The sequence below is a fragment of the Coloeus monedula genome (assembly GCF_965178545.1).
Source record: "Coloeus monedula genome assembly, chromosome: 2".
NCBI lineage: Eukaryota > Metazoa > Chordata > Aves > Passeriformes > Corvidae > Coloeus > Coloeus monedula.
Genome location: NC_138782.1, coordinates 27,198,946 through 27,221,002, shown reverse-complemented (window position 1 = coordinate 27,221,002; position 22,057 = coordinate 27,198,946). Strand labels below are relative to the sequence as shown.

The 22,057-nt window shown below is 37.7% G+C and overlaps 1 protein-coding gene across 3 annotated transcripts in view; it reads right to left on the bottom strand.

Moving 5' to 3' along the window:
* EML4 (EMAP like 4) overlaps positions 1 to 22,057 on the bottom strand; it is a 149,167-nt gene that overhangs the window by 10,416 nt on the left and 116,694 nt on the right. For all 3 annotated transcript variants that reach the window (XR_014227270.1, XM_082301222.1, XM_082301221.1), the window contains exons 9-20: positions 20,759 to 20,908; positions 19,235 to 19,304; positions 17,827 to 17,937; positions 15,281 to 15,376; positions 12,944 to 13,078; positions 12,584 to 12,719; positions 10,626 to 10,777; positions 8,968 to 9,093; positions 8,717 to 8,848; positions 8,065 to 8,132; positions 4,087 to 4,175; positions 2,812 to 2,909 (exon numbers count right to left, since the gene is read on the bottom strand). Coding sequence is in view for 2 of the 3 variants with exons in the window: in XM_082301222.1 (XP_082157348.1) it covers positions 2,812 to 2,909; positions 4,087 to 4,175; positions 8,065 to 8,132; positions 8,717 to 8,848; positions 8,968 to 9,093; positions 10,626 to 10,777; positions 12,584 to 12,719; positions 12,944 to 13,078; positions 15,281 to 15,376; positions 17,827 to 17,937; positions 19,235 to 19,304; positions 20,759 to 20,908 (1,363 nt within the window). In the remaining variant the exon portion in view is untranslated. The remainder of the gene's footprint in view (positions 1 to 2,811; positions 2,910 to 4,086; positions 4,176 to 8,064; positions 8,133 to 8,716; positions 8,849 to 8,967; positions 9,094 to 10,625; positions 10,778 to 12,583; positions 12,720 to 12,943; positions 13,079 to 15,280; positions 15,377 to 17,826; positions 17,938 to 19,234; positions 19,305 to 20,758; positions 20,909 to 22,057) is intronic.

The following is a 22,057-nucleotide window of genomic DNA, read 5'->3' as shown; positions in this document are numbered from 1 at the left end:
ACATGGAGAAATACACCCCTGTCCCATCTCCCCAGGCCCAGATACTCTGTGAGAGACTGCAAAAACATTTAGGAGAAAAACTGCCCTTTATGATTTGTTTACTTATGAGGTAGCCTCTGCCTCAAGCAGAGGAATTGTGTATTGACATAACTGGTTTGCAGTCAAGGGTGACACACGTGATACTGACATGCAAACCTGGTATTAAAAAAAAGAAGTGCACAATTGGCTAGGATTTTCCTCTCCCCCCCTTATTTTCCAAGCCTTCCAATTTGCAGTCGAACTCCAACATGGAAAAGAATTGGTCAGTCATTTACTAAATCCTGCCAGACATTTGGCAGCTGTTAAAATTCCTGGGGGCGGCAGTGGGGGGAAGGAACAAAGCAATTGCCCAGGGGGCTCCAGGCTGCAAAATCCCTTCAGGCAAGTGATCACCATATGATGAACTGGAACACAACATTGTTATCATATTTTCAGTAGGAGGATCCAGTTTTCTATTAAAATCTTTCTTTGGCAGCTGCCCACCAATAAGGCAACATTTTAGTCTCTCCTTTTCTGTACCTTTATATACAATGAATGCAATTATTCATATTATCACCACCTAAGAAAACTATCTGACTAAATGGAAACTCTTTCCTCCATTGGCAGTGTTTATCTGCTTCAGACTTCAGTGCTGCGAAGTTCAAAATGCCTACAGCCTCTAGAACAGGCACACTGATCATTTCAGGTTAAATCCAGCATACCAAGTACTTCAGAGTGGCTGTCTGTGTGGCTTTCACCCCACAGCCCTCTGAGTAAATGCACAGCACTTACTCCTCCTTTGCTAAGACATCTCTGATGCAAGGCAAACGGAGAGAGCACCAGCTACCGGGAACTGCTGACGTGCTGCAAGTTCAGCCCCAGCCCATACCCTCACACTGCTGACTGCATAGCTGGAGCCCTCAAAAAACAGCTGCACTAGTCAAAATGGTTGTTTTGGCTCATCTGAAGTTCTGATCATAGCCAACACTATCCCCCACTGTGGAAGCAGGCCCACAGGTCACAGATTTGCCTCTCTAGCAGCAGCAGAATGCCTGGTTGTGACTGAGAGGGGATTTAAACCTAACAGTGGGCATACAGCCCTTATGCACCAGCTAATGCTGGTTCAGTAGATAAAATCCTTCTGAAAGAATTCAAATAATGTATTCAAGCTGGAAGAAGCAACCAGAAGTTGACTACCAGGAGGACTGAGTCATACTATCTGGAGGTCACCCGTGAGGCTACTGAATGACAGAATGCCAGAAGGATGCAGTGCCAGGAGAGTGCTCCGGGTCCCGAGCATGCCTGGTTGTCTCCCTGCTTAGCATCAAGCTGGTATGGACCCGCCAGGATGCTGGCACGGAGCACAGGGGAGGCTCAGGGCAAGCGAAATGGGATCACCAGCCTCGCAGTGAGCTCCAGGCAGCTCCACGTGGCTGCCTTCTGAACTGGCTGGGAGGGGCAGGGAGCTCAGCTCTGACACTAATCATGCTGCTGCTTCTGTATTCTACATGCAGTCACTCACACTGAAAGGAGAACGATAACAGAAATCTGCTCTGAAGCCTGGACACTTCTGCCTGGGTATAAAAATGCTCAGTTCTCCCACACCAGTTTTTACAAACCCCTTTCCTGCCAAGGCAATGGGATAGAGGGACATACAGATGTTGGTTTAAATTGCAATATGCTCTGTCCACATGCATAATAATGATCTTATACGTCTTCAAAAAACTCACAGAGACCTTGAAATACATAGCAAGCTAAATATTATGTATGTTAGGATTAGCTATCTCCAAGTGATTTTATATTCTGTGGTTAAAAAAATAAGTGATGAGGTGAAATGCTGTACTGAGGTGCAGACATCCACTGCCATCCCCACCAGCCCTACTGGGACCCTGGTCTGAGCTCCCTGTGGGCTCTTCCCTTTCCCCACTGCATGAGCTCAGGAAGGGATAGGGCAAATCCAGTGCTGCTGCCTGCCCTGGCAGTCCTGTGCCCCCCACAACAGCTGCACACAGGCTGCTGCGACCCCAGTGTTCTAGCAACGTGTGTCACACTTCAAAGGTGAATCTATTCTTACGATATAATTTGCAAATCCCATTAAGTTTCACTTTTTCGTTATGTACATATTTCTACTAACCTAAAGAGATGGCTGAACTTAAGGCCAGAATGTTAGATAACTAAACACCTATGGAAAAAAACAGTATGTCTTTTTAGCACTCAGACAACCTCATCCAAGTGTAACAATAACAACAAACTCCATTACCTGTGCTACACTTAGATCTATTTACCCTGGGCCATATCCCTCAAGTTCAAATTTTGTAGTAAGAATTACAACTGAAATCAGTGTATATTTGCAGCCTCCAAGACTACACATTCTAATGGAATTACACCACCCTAATATTATGTTGGTTAAAAAAGTACTTTACCAATAGGAGGAAAATATCCCCAAACAAATGTAGTATTTTCCTTGAACAAGTTGCAGCATATAGGTACAAGGCATTTCTCCAACTTACTGCTAATTTCCCATTTCAGAGAAAAAAGGCAATAGTCTGATAAATTAGTCATATCTGATGCAAAAGCAATCACTGCACACTAAGAGCTGCAGCACCCATCAGAGACTGAAGTTTAAAATCAATCAAATGCTGAAAAAACCCCTATAAAACATATAACCAAAAGGGAAAAACATCAATCTGGGGAGACTTTTCACTGCTTAACATCTAAATGTATGTGTAACAGCAAAATGCATGTACATGATGCAATGATCATGTAAATGATTATACATGCTCCAAAACTTACAGTGCATTTTCCATATCTGCTATACTTTCTTCCATTTTCTGTTACTACGTAGAGGTAAATAAAGTTGTCGTGGGATCCAACTGCAAGTAAGGTGCCATCTACAACACAGAATATTTGATATAAATAAATAGAATGTTTGCCTTGTGAAGTTTAATTATTTAAGGTTTATTGCTAAGACAACAGTCTCAGTTAAACTACTCCTTATGAATTGTACTGAAGGATTCATAGCTGTTTACACTACGTTGCTTTTCAGCTGTATCTGTTTACTTTGTGGGTATGTGTTTTGGACAAGTTCTTTCACTTCTGCTGTTTTTTAGAATAAGTGTTCAGTGGACAGGATATAAACCCTCAGACTGCACGGGATTTCTGAAAGCTGTTGACAACAGGCAGACTTGAGTTTTATGTATCATAAAAATGCAGAAGAGTATTTACTCAATGGATAGCTTAACTTTGGAGGTGTGGACTGCATATAAATCAGCACTAGATGTCTAAAGATGTGGAACATTCAAACATTATAAGCATTTTTCTATTCTACTTTGTCTCCTTTTAAAAAATGTATGTGGACAAGAGCTGCCATAAATTACAATCAAACACCTCTAGTGTCAATGAACATCAGTAATTTAAAATAAATTGCTGTGCTTGGCACATGTGGCAGCAGCAGAGGAACATTTTGCTCACTGACATGGCATGTGAGCCAAAAGCAAACAAGAAAAAGACTTACAAGGGTGTTCTTCCATCCTGTTTTAACAGAGAGGAGTCAGCCTCTGCTGATTTGTCATGTCACATCTAAAGAGGAGACTCAACAGTGGTTTGGACTCCATGTAATCCCAGAGCAAACACTTGACAAACAGCTCTGATTTTCAGACAGACACGAACTTAGTTTTATAGGTTTGCATTATTAAATTTGAAAATTAACTGAGAAGGATATTAAAATTTCACTGAAATATTAAGCTTTTTACAGACCTTTCTGCTAACCTGTCAACCATTTAGTTGAGAACTTTTTTTGGGGGGCAGCAAAGCTAACATTTATAATAACAGCAGAGTTTAACATGAAGAAAAGGCTGAGAAAGGTGATGGTGATGCTTGCAGTTACAAAATTCCAGGATTTAGCCCACACAAACAAATCTGCAAGCAAATCCTCAGTTACATATTAAGCATCTGAAATCATTTTTTCAAAGCTGTGTCTTTTCTAATGCCTGGGGACTAGTTTAAAACCATTTAACAGAACATCCATCTGGTTTATCAGAATTACTCTGACTGTACAAGTCTGCCTACCTACTGAGTAGCGCATCACTGAAAGCTGTTCGTTGCCATCAGTGTGTATTGAAACCAGATCCCTCGTTTCTGCATCCAAAACAAACCACCTAGAGAGAGGAGAATTCCAGTAAGTACCACTTCCACTAAACAAACCAAAAAAAATAAACAAACAAAAGAGCCTGCCTTCATCTTCTTATGGTAGCCCCTCAAGGGCAGCAGAGAGAACATCTGTTCTTAATGGAACACTTTTCTGGTTCACAAAGCAATACAAGTTTCAGTGAACAATACATAAAAGATTCTAAATACCATTCAATTTTTATCCCTTCCCTGAACACTGTAATAATCACCAAAATGTCCACTGGATGATAAACATGCCACTAAACAAATAATATGACTGCATCTTATCATCATTCAGCCTACAGCTGAATTTCATTCTACTTCTTCCCTACCTTGAAGATAAGTTTTTATATCAAAACTGATCTTTCAATTTTCATAAAGGAAAGTTAAAAAAAAAAATAGAAGTAGTAGATGGAAGTGTAAAACATTTCCATACTCACTGTAAACACAAATTATATTCTAGTCTGGTATTTTTCTCTCAATCCTTTTCATTTCTATGAATAATTTTATTAACATAAGAAGGAATAACCAACCATTCACTAGAATTTGATGGTTCATAAACTAGCATTTTATTTTCTATTTCTTGCTTGGATGATTACTAAGGTGATTAATTGCATTTTTTATTATTTAACAATAACTTTTAACCTGCAGTTTATTACTTATGAGGCATACATGAAACGCCCACAGATGCTTACAAAAACTTACTGGCACATAGACCAAAATGGACAGCAAGATGTGCGAGATAACAGAACCTGAGCATTTTACCATGGGTCTGATGCCCACCTAACTCCTGAATACAATGAACATTAGCAACACAGAGACAATGACAATTTAATAAAAATATGCATTCATACACGCAGATCACAAAACCAGGTGTCAATGTGGCTGAATACATTGAAGCTGTACTCAGAATTTAATTTCTTTGCTCCAAACTTCTGGTCTCACAGCCATGTACATATGCCACAGGCAGGTTTCTATCCCTAATGGCAAACGGCAAGCTCACACACTGTGGAAATGAGCAAGGGGATTCCACCCTCTGTCTCCTCGTGAACTCAGTGGAACATTGCTAAACCTAGGACCATTTATCCCATAACAAAGCTGTAAAATGAACTCCAGGAACAACATCACTCATTGCTTTCTGTGGGTGGGGATGAGATTCCAGCTTGTGCTCCTCCAGCATCTGACAGCTAGGCATCTGGAAAGCTGCCTGGTCCCAATGGCTTAAAACCAGCTTGTGGTTAGAGAACCACATGAAAGAAATCAAACTGAACAACCATAAAAACACCCCAACCCCACATGCCACAGACTGCTGAAAGCAGGTAATGTGTAGCTCTATAGGCCTGGCTTACCTCCTTGTGGCTCTGGCTTACACTAATCTGGCCCTTCAGCATTCAGTTTTCTTACCAAATGTTAGCAGTTCTGTTAGAATCCTGTTAGTCTTTTTTTCCACAGTGCCTTTGAATACTAATATGTTTAGTACTCTAGATATTCTACATGAATAGACCTTTCATGACTACATGAAAGGTCTACTTCCCTGCAAATAGTGCCACTGGAAGCATGGCAAAAGGATCTGAATACTGTCTTGAAAAAAATATTTTTAGCTTTCCAGCTGTGCCTTTTTAGCAAGCAGCAGGATCCACAAAAAATAATTAGTACTCCCAAACAACTGATGATCAGGTCCACAAGTGGGTATTTAAAGAAGTGGTAACAAAACCTTCAACAGACCCTTTGCAGACAGCCCAAAAGGGGAAATGATACTAAAACATTTATCATGGGAAGAGATATATGAAAAACCCACCAAAAGCCTGATGCTTGGCTGATAAAAAACACACTACTGTGAAGCAACAGACAAGAATGGGAAAAAAGGTAGAAAATTCAGTTTTCTTTTGATGTCACAATTTTAACCATCAAACCCAACTTTCTTAGTGCTCCATTCCTTGCCCCTGTCTTACTGACCTCTGTACAGAAAGCTGAGCAGCTCTAGAATGGTAACAGACACATGCAAGGTTTGGGTTTACTGAATTCTAAATAGATTAGACTCATTTAATACTTGCTTTAAGATTTTTAGGCTATTAATAAAATTATTAAAAGATGTGTTATGGGTTTGAGATTATTTTTTCCTATGTTAACCGAGATATATCATGCAGCCCTCATTCCTTGGGAAATAACTCCCTTGGACCAGATTTTCTGGCACAGAAAGCACTGCATGATGCTGCTGGGTAGGCAGTAATTTTAAAACTGTTTTGTTTATCTTGACTCAACTCCATTTATTTCTCATCCACTTATAAACTTACCAGGTCTCACTTCAATTCAGTTTCATTTGTGTATCTCAAACCCATCATTGAATCATACAATTTTAGAACACACTAAAATATAATGGTGAAAATATAACTGCTTAAAAACCCTTTTTACTGAGGGTAAAGAAAACCCAAAAAAAACCCTAGCCCATCATCATAAACTTCTTGAATACAGTATAAACTGGTTGCCTCAAGTAAATTAAAAATAAGAATTTAAACTGAATGTACCAAACTTAAAATATAACACTAAATGCTCCAGGAGAGGGGAAAAAAAAGTCAACCAAAAGCAACAGACTGAATGCTCTGGCCATGTGGCCTTGACTGTGCTTTAATATAAGTTCAAAAGTGGCTGAAAACTCTGAAGTAACATAGCCTGACCTTCTTTTCCCTATTTCAAGTACTCTTAGGTCTGTATCTTCTGCTCTGTTTAATGAAGATAGAAACACATGTTCAATTTAACATTTATAGTTGTAAAATGGAAAGGTTCAATGTGGTAATCAAACATACAAGAGCTCAGCAAGGTTTTTACTAGAAGGTAAACTTGGTTTTATAGCCTGATATTATACCTAATGAATTTAGTGCAGATTGCATCTTTGTCTTGGAGAAAAAAAAACCCTAAAAACATTTAGCATTTCTTTTTTTCCAGGAAATTTTAAGAGTGTTGCATATGCTCAGCAGTTTCTAAAAACCAAACTTCAAATGGTTTTCAGGCATGTGGTTAGGTATAAAAAAACTTCTAGTTGGCGAATTAAACACACACAAAAAAATCCCAATTTTCTTACATGCATTAGGCATTATTTTATCATCAAGATGTCAACCATGAGGTATAACTGAAAAACAGAACAAAAATGCTAGTAGATTTAATATGGGCTCCTCTCACCTTTCTAATGCTAAGAACATACTGTTTTTTCTTTTAATTGGTACATTGGTACTCCCTTCCGGGGAGATTTTACCAAGCCAGAGTTTGACTATGAAATAACTTTTTTCCCCCACTGTAAGAAGCCCAAGTTAAAATGATTCAGTTTGTGCTTTGAGAGCTTGCAAAGGCACAATGACTTCAGGAAGAATAGGGACAGTTCAGTATCGCTTCAGTGCAGCAATGTGCCATGCTGAACTCTGTCTTACACAAAAATGAAAATACCAGTCTGTTCACTTGCCTCTCCACCTCAGTGTAAAAGGTTGCAAGTGTGTTTGACCTGGGAAAGACAAGAACTGTACTGTACCTGTCTTACAAAGAAATGTAACGTGCACATAACATTGAAATATAGGATACTTGGAAAAGACAACAAGGAGTTCTCATGGAAATCACTGCAAAAAAAATGGTTTAAAAAAACAAAAATCAAGATCTGGGCTTTCATTTAAAGAGTTCTTAAAAAACCAAACCAGTTTAACAATAATCAAACAATTCTTCTGTCCTCGTCTAACGCATACAAGATGCTCTCCCCCTTCTGCCATGCTTTTTAGGTTCCACAACCTCAAGCAGAAAGAATAAAAAGCAAATGAATTCCAATTTTAAGGTGCACTGTATTAAACTGTCTCCTTTACACTTCCTGTCATCACAGCTCAGCTGGAAGTGGCTTACCTGCCTGAGTGTGTTCCTATGGCGACCACTGCTCCGCTGGGATGGAAATCTGCACAGTGCCCCGGTTCCTGAACAGAGAGGCACACACACATTATTCCTCCACTGAGGGCCAAATGCTCCTTACACCAAAGCTATCCTAAAGTCTGAGCTGACACAGGAAAACCAATCACTTAGCAGCACACTAATCCTCAGACAGCTCATCTCTCAGTGCATCAGTGACATGCACTGCAAGACCACCTTGTGAGTGAAAGGCCTAAATTTCTGTGTAAAAATAATTTTGCTTGGATATTAGCAGAGGACTAGCCAAACTATGAAATGAATGACAGTAAGGAAAGAACATCTAAAGCCAAATCTATGATACCCTCTTCAGATTGTTTGAATAACAGGGGGAAAAAAAAAACCTGTAATAAGAATAAAGGACTAAGATTTATTTGAGTTGGCTTGTCAAAATAACATCAAGCAATGGTAAACAGATTACGTCTAACACAATGTCTGATGAGCCTTGTTAAGTTTATCAAAGCTTCCAGATAGCTGTTTTTAAAAGCATAACTATAGGATTTTTGTTTGCAATCAGGCAGGACAAGAGTGTTTCAGAAACTGAATGCTTTTTCCTACTTTCTAGATTCATATTTAAATTAAAGGGTTGACATACATCTAGCAGCCTGGTCCATTCCAGTGTGTGGTCCACAGAGTTCCACATACAAACTTGCCTATCTTGGGCACATGTTAAGAATAAGTCTTTGAAAGGATGAGATGCCAGTCCCCAGAGTTCATCTGTATGTCCCTAGGAAGAAACCACATGTGATTTAACAATGAATAAAATGAAGAGTCTCCAAATAACACAGCAGCAGAGAAAACCTTTACATTTTTGGGTTATAGTTTAAAAAAACAAGTTATGCTCACCTGTACCTCTACTACGAAACCATCATTAAATGTTCCCCTCAAAACAAAGTTTCGTGAAGTACCCACTAAAAATTGATCAGCTTTTCCTTCTGCTACTGCTCTGATCGTTCCATACTGGTCAGGAACCTGGAAAAAGAAACATCTGTCAAACCACATCAGCCATCTTGATAGGTGCCTAATTTTGGTGGCCACAAAGAGTGCACAGCAACAGTACCAGAACTGGAGTTGTCGCAGCAAAAAGGAACAAGCCAACCATGTATAACATCAATCAGGGTATGACCTGAAACCTCCCTCATCTATTTGTTCAGTACAGGCATACAAGAAGATCTTACTCCAAGACAATCACAGTTAATGTCATTTTAATAACCTCAGTAAAAAAAATTACAACTTCTATTACATAGCTTTTAAGTGTCAAATTCACTAAACAAATGCACTCCACAGCCTTACAACTCATCTTAAAAGGAAAGGAATAATAGTTACTATTTACTTTCCAAAAGATACTTTGAAAAACAAGAAGAAACTTGTAGCACACAGTAAATGCTTCCTGATTTTCTTAATGTTTCCTGATTAGCCTGAAGTAAATGTTCATATGCCTTATGTCAGCAATGACTCTGAATTTTAATGACTTTGTTTATTGCAGGCTTGATTTCTAATACACTGCTTTATTTTACAGTGGGCAATTGTTTGTTTTCTAAATGATTTATCTGAGAAAATACACTAATATTAGCCACATAAGGTAGAAAAATCAATCTCTCAGGGTTCTGGTAACATAAAAATTAGCTTTAAAGTAACATTATTAACAAAAGGGAAACAGAGACACTGATATGAACAGAGTGTGTTACTTAAGCCTAAGAATTATATATGATAGTCAATGCTCACTTTCTCAGCCATGTTTTCTAAATGTCAGCATTGGATTCAAGTCAGTAGCAAATTCTAGACTGAACTTACGTAAGTGTCAAGAAAAAAATGCTGCTATAAATGGACAATAGGTAAGTGGAGTAAACCAGTGTTTAAGGAACTGTTTAAGGAGAACACATTATTTCAAGCTAAGGGAAAAGAAAAAAGTTTTTTAAAATCCAAACTACACAACTTTTTCCAGTTCATCCCCACTGACCTAGCACTAGCATATAGTCAAATCACAAAGAACAGACACACACACTGAACACCTGGTTTAGGATAAATTTAAAAGAAGTTCCTCATCATAGCTTATTAATAATTAATTACAGAATTCCAATATGTATCCTACCACTTGTTTACCTTATGTCAAATATTCTACTAAAAGCCTCAAATGCTGGTGATATTGTCTTTCACCAGACATGTAAACTTTAAAAAAACACAGGGGATACTGACATATATCCTCAAACATCCCCTCAAACAGGACGAATTAAAAAAAAACCAAAAAAACAACTAAGGAAGGGTTCTGAAGAAGGAAAACCCTTAAAATTTCTGTTCAATTTAAACACAGGAGAACTGAAGCCTCATATGGGCTTATTTATAGGCTAAAATTTAAACGCTTTTCTAATAAAACATTGTGATCCACTTAAAAAACAGAAACCAGAGGGAATTCTTTCATCCTAACTACTAAGGGCAGGGAAGGCTCTGTCTTGCTAGCCAATACCTTGTTCAAGGCAATTTCCTTGTCACTCTTGCTTTCTTACCTCAATTTCCCTTTCAGGATTCAAATCATGATCCCACAGGATGATCTTTCGGTCTTTCCCACCTCCAGTTAGCAGCATTCCATTCCTCATTTGACAGAGTGTGAACACACTGCCATCATGAGCTTTGATTTGTCTGCTTATCTGGTATACTCCTATATGCACAAACAGAAGATAAAAAAGAACACTACTCATTTTTTTCACCTACGGTTTATGAGAAGCTTTGCCTTTAGGCAGAAGAACAAAATAAGTGTATAATAAATACTTACATTTGGGCTGTCAGGCTCTTATTATTGCAAACACAAGGTGGTAGTGTTTTCTTACAAGATAAAAAGATAAAACAAAGGGCCTGCCTGCCTTTCTGAAGAAAAACCTTTTTGAGATTGACTGTCCTACAAAATGTGAAGGCAAAACCAACAATTGGGAAAATGCTTTCATTTCTCTGCTTTCCAAAGGAACGCAGTTTTTCCACATGCAAGAGAAACTGTCTTTTAGAGTCAAAAATATTTAGCAAGTCATTATTAAAAAAGAAGCAATGCTACTTTATTAAAAGAAACTAAAAGACTTGTTGTCTGTAGTCTTTCGGGAATAAAAAGCCAATTATTTATAGCAAGGTTTCCAGGATGCATGAACCTAATATCTAATGCTGGATGTTGCCACACATAAAAATAGCACAACCAGCATTTGGCATCTATAAAGACAGCAGTCTACCCAAAGGAAAATACTTGGAAGAATGAAGGAGATAAAAAAATTAAACAACAAGGGTAGCAAAAGAAGCCTTTTGCATCCTAATCGGGTCTTCACACGAACTGCTGTTGGAAAGTAATTAAAAAAACCCCAAACAAAACAAGATTCTGGTGCTGCACATTTTCAAACAGCAATCACAGAAAAAGCCTAAAACACCACCCAGCTAAATATGAGCTTAACTTTGCTGACTCTGCCTATGGCTCAAGTCGCTTCAAATCAGCGTGCTCTGACACTGTGAGAGATACGAGATCAAATCCTGTGACCAGTCTAATGTGATAAATCAACTAAAAACCCCACATTTAGTTAAGCCAACATAAATAAATATTCTATTCGATAACGTTTAGGATTATACTGGAAAAAGGTTATTTTTACACAAGAAATTTAAAAAATTAAACATCAGATAATTCGTTAAATTACTTTTCCATTGCAGTTAGCTTGAAAGACGAAAAAAAGATTTACCTACAAAATCAGACTTACTGTTAAAAATGTACTTTTTACATGAATGTTTTCCTGGCATACCAATTTAAACCAGAGCATTTGAAATAGCTGCCAAGTAAAATGAATTATCATTGAATTTATGAGTTACCTTAGGGCTCAACTGTGCCAGGTCTGCATATGTTGGGTAACAAATAATTTTCCTTTCTTTTTAAAAAAAGCTTTGCTCTAAAGAGTTATTTTAATTTCAAATTTCAATTTTTTTTTTAAGTATATCAAGATTTGAGTGTCTGCTAAACCAGAAACTGTTATTCATTCATGTTATTCAACTGATACAACTAAGCACTGTAATTGTGTTTCATATACAGGTCCTACTAATGTCAGTTCCACCACTTAATGGTATTCCTCTGAGACTAAGCATGGTGCAATGTAAACCTTAAGAGGGAAAGGCATCCTGCAGAATCCCCAAACTGATCCTACAGCCTTTTTCAAATCACCAGATCAAGGGAAAGCTGATTAACCACATTTTTTTAAAATGCAAAACATTTAAAGTAGTTTTCATTTATTTCATGCACAGTCTCATTAATTATTAAGAAACTCCAGACTGCTCTTAAGTCAGCAAATTCATAGGACTTGCAGGACTTTAGTACCACCTGTTACTGATAGGAAGTGCATGCTCTGAGTCAGACCTGTTTCTCTATTCCTTCCCTAACGCCATCCTTTATGTTCGTCTTCTACAGACTATGTAAAATCTGTCATTAACTCCAAACATATCCTACCTTTAGCTCCTTTTCCTGGAGTAGCTTCTACAGTAGTTTTGCCCCATATAAGTATTATCCCACCTGAGTCTCCAGTGAGCACATCACCATTTCCCAAGAAAGCCAAGCACTGAACAAATTTGGGTTTCTCATATTTCTGAAACAAAATAAGCAAGAGAAAGGAATAATTGCTTGCACTTGTTACGTAATTAGAACACTGCATCCACACTCTTACACCCTGCATACACACAAGCAGAATTTAGCCCTTTTTTTTGTATGTTTACCTCTCTGATCAGACAGTACATGGTAACAATGAAGCAAATGTATAGAAAACGTGATTTCCATTGATTTAAAACTGTCCTGGTATCAAGACATTATTACCCCAAATATCCCTTGCTTCCTTGATAATGAATTGCCGCTCCAGGTCCAGAAAAATATATGAGATTTGCCACATGTTATTATGGTATTTGCATCAGTGGGATGGAATTCTACAGCAAGAACAACTTCGTTTGTAGTCTGAAATAATAACAGAAATAATATTTATTCAGAGAGGACATTAACTACTAGAAATACATGCAAACCCCCAAGTTTTAGAACAGAGATATGAGAAACTAGACAGCTCATTGTATGCTTGGAAGTATTCCTAAGTGTTCTGTGCTAAGTCAGCTATCTGAATGACTGTACATATAATTTTATATATATACTGATTTTTCAAATTCGTAAGAGATCTTCATTAAACTTCAGTACACAAGTTAGGGTTTTACATTCCCTTTTAAATCACAAAAGCTTCTGCTCTCGAATAGCTAAGACTTCTGCCAAGGAAAATGAATAATGTATAAAAGACACTTTTTTGGACTGAAAACCCTGCTTAGTTTTTACAAAGACTGGTTTGCTATTCTGGATAACAAAGCTGTGACAGAGACAAGTAAGACAATGATAATATTGTAGGATTACATCCATCATTCTCTTTCTGAAATTCTATAAAAATTCCTTTGAGTTCTTTGCTTTCCTTTCCTCCTCACAAAGAGACAAAAAAAAGAGAAGCCTGCATAACTCAAAACTTTGAAACATAGGGTTCCACCTTTGGATTTTTACTGGTTGCATATACTGTTACTGAATTACCAACATCTTAAAATATTCCATCCTTTACCAACAGATTTTACAAACATAACAAACTGACTGGTCATTTACTTAACTTCTAATGCATATTGAACCAAACTGTCCCTGAAGACAGATCTCCTGCAGAAAATGACCACAAAACAAGAAAGTAAATGCATTTATTTCTAGGGGATTTCAAAACAGGCTGCCCAGAGGACTTGTGGAGTCTCCTTCTCTGGAGATACTGAAAACCTGCCTGGGCACAATCCTGTGCAACCTGTTCTAGGTGAACCTGCTTTGGCTCAGAGGTTGGATAGATGATCTCCACAAGTGCCTTCCAACCCCAGCCCTGTGATTTAAGCCCATCCTTTAAAGCACTATACAGAAGAGTGCTGTTAAATCACATCTTTGGGAGAAACTTTTCCTACTTCACCACTTTTGGCTTACGTTAGGAAAAAATATTCCTAAATTTCCTTTTTTTTTTTCATGGCCATATTTATTGGATTATGTTTCTCACACAGTTTTCACATGAGCAAATCTGCTATGTCAAAAAAAATCATTTGGAACTTTAGGACTGAAAACATTAATGGAGTTCAGCTGAGAAAAGCCTTCTGTTTTGCACTCCAGCTCAAGGGATGCAACTCTGCTCACACCATCTTCCATGGAAGGTGCTTGAGATACTGTGAGACCAAGTCCCAGATGTGAGTAAGTACTGAAGGGCGAGCTGTCCCTGCCAAATAGTTTTTAGCCAATTCTGAAACACCAAGGAACTCCCCTGAGAGCAAAACCAGTCAAAACATAATGTCAGTGAAGGGGAAATACAAGGCGTGTGCCAAATAGTTTCACATAAAATATCAAAAAGGAAATGAAAATACTGTCATAGAATTAAATTACAACTTATAGAATAAAGTTACTATTGGTCAACATAATCTAAAGAAAACGGGTCAAACCAACCTGATTTTGTTATCTGAAATGGCAAGTTTGAAATGATATAGACATATATATGCTTGTAGAGCATGCTTTATAAAAATATACAAATACTTAGTTCCACATGCATGTAATATTTGCTTGCTTGATATCGGATAACATGAAGGATTGGGTGTTCCCAGTGAAATCAGCTTTACATGAGCACTGAATGCAACACCTCTGAACACATCTCATTGGTCTGAAATTAGGAAAGGTTCAAAAAGAAACAGAAAAGCAGACAAGACTGCAATTTACAAAAGTACATACTGATAATCGATAATCAGAATTTGATTCAGACAAATTCGAAATAAGGAATGCCTAAAAGTATTTTATTTCTTTAAACTCCGACTGACTTAATCATCAGTTTAGTTTCTTAATGTTTCCAGGATTTATTTTTTTTAAATAAAGAAAACATTAGACAATTGCTTTATTTGCATTGGATCTTAAGGATGAGTAAAATGTCATTACAAACCCTTCAATATGCAAAACCCTTCTGGAAAAGAAGTGAAGAACACATTTCTGTGGAACCCTTGAACAAGCCAGCAGTATTACACAGTTGCAGTTTCCAAGTAAGATCAAAAGTGTGTCTCACAAACTTATATTTATGGGAATAAAAACCACTTGTATTTCAGAATATTCATGTGCAAAAATTACCTTTATCTCTGCTATTTTTGATTTCCTCTGCCAATCCCACACAGTAAGCATATGCTCGTTAGAGTCATCAATTACACACAAATGAGTACCAGAATCCTAAAGGAAAAAGAAAAAAAAAAAAAGTACTGACAAAGCACTATCATAACCATTTTAGAAACAGGGCAGGGGAGAGGTATTTTAAAAAAAAATGCCCAAAGGTGCAAATATAAATTAATGAAGTCTTTTTAAAGTAATTACAACTTCAAAATATATGGAATTTTCCTTTTTTTCCTTCTTAAAGACAGACATAGATTTTGTATAATCTCATAAAAAATGATCATGCTTCAAATAACATTTTAGAAAAGCTTTAAAACTATCTTACCAAGTCTTTACTCTGGTATTGTTTGTTTTTATTGCTGGGTTTTTTGTTTGTTGTTTGTTTTTAAGTGTTTAGTGGTTTGGTTTTTTTTTTTTTTTGTGTTCTTGTTTTCAATTTCATGCTAGCAGGAAAAAGATTTCTTTTTCTATTCTATAAATATTTTGTTTTCCTCAGGTCTCAGAGGACACACACACACACAGCTCCACTTGTGTTTTTTTCCTAAATGCCACCATCACATACACACAACTACATTATCAAATTCTGTAAGCATGTCTCATTTTTTTCCTTATGGATCATAAAGTACCAGCAGTATCATCATGCAGTTGGTAAAACTGCAGCAAAGGTAACACTTTCTGAATAAAACAATGCTTACAAAGCAGGCAGAGCAGCACCTACAGTATTAAATAACTGAAAGCATTTATTTTGAACAATTTTACAACAAAATGGTAAATATATGGCTACATGTAATTAAAGGAACAGAGAAAAAAATGTTAAAACAAAAACATACTTATTCCCAACAACACATATTTGCACAAACCAGTTGTCTCAAGGACATTTGTAGAAAGATTTGGAGGAGCCTTTAATTATCTTAAAGTTGATTCTTGCCCTTCATTCTCTAACAAATTATGAAAATAGAGTTGGCTAAAGTTATTATTCCCAAGCACTACTCTGAGCAGTAATATGCAAATATACATGTGAATTATTAGCTGAGAAGAAACCCTGAAGACAGCATTGGTGATACACGCAGCTCTTGTGAGGGTTAATAAATCCTGTGGTAAAAACACTGTTCTAGATACTGCACACAAACTGTGTCAGTCTAGTGAGCAATCATGTGAGACTGCAATAAGGTATCAAATTCGGTTTCAGCTGCAAAACAGAACCAATAAAAACTAAAATCTAGTCCTCAAAAATTCCCTGGGTTTTTTGGTTTTGTTTTTAAAATGATGGAATGCATTCTTAAAAAGATCTGTACTCAAGTATGTAAATTTCATTGGTTTGTCAGAGTGACAGGAATACCACTATTCCTTTCACATTATTTACTGAAACACAAAATGTACTATATCTAACATAGCAACATTTCAACGCTATGAAATTTCTTTCAATTGCTTTCTTTCTTTCAATGCTAAGTGAAACTGCAGCAAAAGAGTGCAAGAATTTCTTTTCAACAGGTCACCAGAGACATTGTTGAGTTTCCATTCTTGGAGATTCCCAGAAGCCAGCTGGACCACAGCCTGACCAGCCGGCTCTGACAGAACCTGCTGTAAGCAGGACTGTGGATGAGGTGCTCTCCAGACATCCCTTCCCACCTCAGCTATCCTGTAAATCTCTTCTTCTATTAGCAAAATACTGCAGACATTGTTTCTCTGCATTTTTTACTTTTTACATGTATTAATTCTTCTTGACAGAATGCAAGAATCCAGCCTGGGTTTTCAGGAGGTCTGATATGTCTCAGTCTTTTGGCAAAAATACAGTGGCAGCTTAAAGATTAAAATATGCCCATATTTTACAAAAAAATCCCAATTCATTTCCAAATTTGGAATGAGAACTTTCCGAATGCCAAGTAGTGCATCTCCATCTGCTACCAATTTTTCTGATAAATTCTACGGGCCCAGTAACCACGACCTCTATTTTTTTTTCTTTGTAAAATTAGAGGCAAAAAGTGAGCAAGCTATTCCTCAGGAAAAAAATAGTACAAGATAATGTGAGGTTTGTTTTTTTTTTTTTTTTTTTTTTTTTTTAATTTCCTGTTGGTGGATAAAAACCTACTCCAGCTGTGAAAGCAAAGAAGTTAACCCTCCTATGAGAACTCACTGAAGTTTGTCTTCACAAACCTCACAAACAAATTTGTTTTTAACATCAAAATAAAAAGAACCAAGCTCCTCACAAACAAAACCAAACCACCAAACCCAGCATGGAGTTCAATTTCTAGTTAAGGTTTTTCTTGCCTGCTATCTATTTACCGTGCTAGTTTGTTACCGCAATTTTACATGTACCATTTCCTGTTTTTCCAGCTAGTTTGCTGTCAGCCGGTTTTATAAAGTATACAGAAACTTTACCAACACACTTTTAATACCAAAAGAGATCACCAGCTAGACAGCCACATGCAAAACCTCCAGGGATTTCCTTCCCATTTCCGTAGGACTGGCCACAGTTTATTTTACACACCAAGGCACTGCGCCCATCTTACCGCTTTGGAAAAATCCAAGCAGCCCACTCCACGCTCAAAGGTGCCGAGGCCGATAACCTGCAGCGTCGCCAGGCTCACCGAGTCCCACACTCTAACATGGGGCTGCAGGGGCTGCGTGGAAAAGCAACGGGACAAACAGGTCACCAGCAGGGAAAGCACCGCGGGCCGGCGCTGCGCTTTGTTAAGCAGATGCTGCCTGAATCACAAACTGCAGAGCAAAATGCAGGATGACCTGTGCTGGTGATGCTGTGATGCTGCTGGGTACTGTCCTCAAAGTCAAAAGGGGAGAGCAAGGCAATGTTGTTCCTTACGTCTGGGCTACCAACGCGGCAGCGGTGCCGTTGAGGCAGGAAAGTGGCATTTGGTAGTTGTGAAAATACTCTGACCAATTGAAGTAATTGACAAATGATGGAAGAGTCATCTTGCATTTCAGACCCCAGACTAGTGATATTATGCAACAACTGAAAATAATGATCAAACCTGGGCTCACTATTTAAAAATTAGGAAAAAAAGAAAAGAAACAAACCCTGGTGCACTGAGCCTCTTAACCATCACCAACCACTCAAAGAAAATGTCCACAGTTATATTTCATACAATTACTATCCCAAACTAGCTTAGAAACAATCACAAATAAAGTGGGAATTAACTTGGCTTAAGGACAGCATTCACCATTGAAAATATATTCACCATTGACAATAAATCTTTGCACTGGTGGAAAAACAAACCAACCAGCTCTAACAAGAGTCAGAAAATGCTCAGTGGAAATCACGTATACAAAACCCCCCCCATAAATGTCTTACAAAATACAAAAAAATTAAGCTGAACATCTGAAAAAGAGTTATATTTAACATGTTTCTACATTTTATAGCATCTGTCTTTTTTTCCCCCCCTCTGTTTATAACTTCATGAAAATAATCCAATTTTTCAAATCCTGACAGGATTCTGGCAAGAGCCAGAGAGGAGCACTAAAACACACTTGCTCTCAAATGAGCAAGTTTATAGGAAAGCTTGGAACACCTTCCATGGATTCTCAAAATTGGTTTCCTCTTCCATGAAACCTTAAGACTATACTGACCCACAGAACTGGGGATTTGCTCTCCCTTGGGAGAAGACATATTGAAAGTAATATGACAGAAATGACATGGCCTTATAAATCAATTACAAGCTTCATGTTTGCTTGCAGATAAAGGACTTTATGAGCTTCTGCTCTTTTTAATCTAGGATTGAGTGTTTCATCGTTACTGTCTTTTGCTAGAGATACAGGCTGTTACCTGGGAAACTCAAAATATCTCAGTAAATGCAGTGCATAATATAAACTGCAGACAAAAGGTGATGATTAAAAAACCCCAAACCACTTTTTCCTGATTTTCAAAACAAGATACTACTGCTCAACAGCTCTATTACTTACCCTTCCATCTTTATCCACTCCAGCTAACTGTCCTGTTGCAATTCTAATTTTGTCTGGATGAACTGCAAGACTAAGACAGACAGAAATATGACTTGCTTTTGCTGTCATAGGTCTTCAAAACGGAGAGGTGTTTCGTAAATTTTTTTATTTGTTTCTCAACAAAAGCCCATGAAGACACTTATGATCCTAAATCCCACTTCTAAGGAGACAGCTTGAATGTTTCTCATCAGGTATTTCATTCCACACTGTATTGACTGTTTGCTGACACACAACCAAGAGTGCCAAAGAGCCACCTCCACATGTGCTCTGACACATCTTAAGGTTTGCACTACACTGGAAGTCCACTGTAACAAAATCCACATTGTCTTGTAATGAGCCTCCTACACATAGTTATGTGCCATATTTATGAACACTACAGTGTATTTTATGCCTAAACCTAGAGATGTCATGAACCTGGGGAAAAAAAGGCAGAAAAGTTGGGTGAGGGCTCGCCTGTGCACCCAGGAGTCAGGGATTACTGCCACTTGAAATGAGTTACTGATGCAATTGTACTAATGAAGTATGGTGCACTACCAGTGGAAGTAAAAATCTGCCCTTGCTTGTCACATTTTGCTTTGAAGCTGATGTGAAAAAACAGACTTCAGAGAATACACCCTCTCAGTCCTTGGGATTTTTTGATCTATATTCTTACTTACTTTCTCTGGGAAATTACAAAGGTGAAGAAAGCCATTGAAAGAATAAAGGGGCTCAAGGGCAAACCTGAAGAAGTCATAATGACGGACACCAAAAAAATTTACAGCTCAGTTCAATTTTCTGAATGAAAGTGAAGAACGCAAAACTGGCAGCATTCCTCCCCCAGGAAGCAATTATACAGACAGGAGAAAAGAGCTTTAGATGACAAATTTTCTCCAGTCAGGTACAGCACAGTAGAGAGTTTATGATCATCATTATATTTTGTCCTACTCTTTAGAATAACATAGCAAATTCTGTAATTGCCTTTGCACCCACAACGACATTGACTTCAATTTTCCTGCTTCTCTAGGTTTTGGGTGTTTTTGCAGACATCTTTCTGATTTCCCTGACTCACTCTGTACGTGGACAGGGCATCTTTTAAAAAGTGAGAAAATGCTCAGTTTTCCAGCTTTCTAGTTCTCCTTTAAGATTGCATTTTTGCCATGCTGCCTGTAAACAACTAAGTTAAGAGTAAGGCTAACAACAATTTTTTATTTCTGGGGTAACTATTTGGAATTATTTATGCAAAGAGCCTTTCTTCAACCTGCCACTCTTAGATTGTATACATATCCCCTTGTTTTACATTTAAACCAGAAATCCTAAGCTAGTGTGGACGACTCTACCACCATTTTTTTGTGCTGTGTTTACTACAGTGAAATCTACTGGGACTGACTAAACAGGAAATAACTACAACTATGACAACATTAATTAGTTTGTACATATAGTAGGAGAGGAAAAGAAATATTTCTGCATTATTACCCATATACTTACAGACAAATGTTGTATACTAACCATTTAACGCAGTCTGTGTGACCCAAGTAGTGCCGCTGGGTTCGCTCCTCGTAGTTAAACAGTACCACCACTGAGGCTATGAAATACACTATTTCTCCGGTAGGAAGGAGGTAAACATTGGCTCGACAGTCTCTTCCACGATACCCATATCTATGGGTTTTTTTTTTCAGTCAAGGTTTCCATAATCACTGAATACCAGAAAAAAAACCAACCGGCTTTTTTTTTTTTTTCATTAAAGGATTCCTCGGGAGCTCTCATGTCAGCAAACGCTCTTTAAGTTTTTGCCTCTGGAACTACAGCACAATTTCACTAGTTTAAAAAGAAAACAAAACAAACCCCATACAACTGGACTTTAGGAAACCAAATCCCTTAAAAAATGGTGATCACTGATGTTAAAAATAAGATGTGGTAGAAGTAAAGCAAATGCAGTATTGAAGTTTTGTAAAAATTTCCATGTGAAATTTCATTAGGTAACAGCAGGACTCGCTATTCTAATTTAACATTTTTTACAGCAACAAAGCTGTGTATCAGCAGACTGGGCAGCAGAGTATTGCTTTCATTTGGCCTTTTAAAACAATTCCTAATGCCCTACAGAAAGAGGCAAGCTTCTGCACAGCAGCTGCCAAGTTCAGGAAAGATTTCTTTAGACTGTTTTAAGAGACTTTTTTAAACAAACCAAACTCAAAAGGAATTTACACGGTGAAAAATATTCTATCCAAATCTACCCAAAATACATAAAAGGAATTTTTTCTGTAGGAATATGCACAGCTCCTAATGACATTCAGAAGTTTTACACACTGCGAACGAGCCTTGGTTGGCACTGATCAAACGTTATTACAACTCATTATTTCTTTGGAACAGGTGCAGTTTTTTCTTCCTCTAGACTATGAATGTGGCTGCCTGCCTGTATTTCAGCTCCCTGGGTCACCAGGTACAATTAACATTGCAACTCAGACTTTAACATCTAACTCTGTAGCCCCAAAAATATTATTTTCCTGTTATGTCCTGCATTTCAGAGAGCTTTCCACTTCACTGCCAACTAATACACCTGCAACAGCAAGAAAAATACGGGAAATATATTAAGTAACTTTAGCTAAAGGATTCCAGGTTCAGGTCCTGGCTAATCAGGTAAATAAAAGGAAGTCAAAGGCCCACATGGAGAAAGCTGGATGGATGAAGCTGGCCCTTTCTCATAAATGAAGGCAGGTGAAGCAGCTCAAGTTTGGGAGTATCTAAACTGGTATCTCCTAATGTGATAGCCTGACCTCCATTCTTCACGGGAAAGGGCTATCGTTCTAT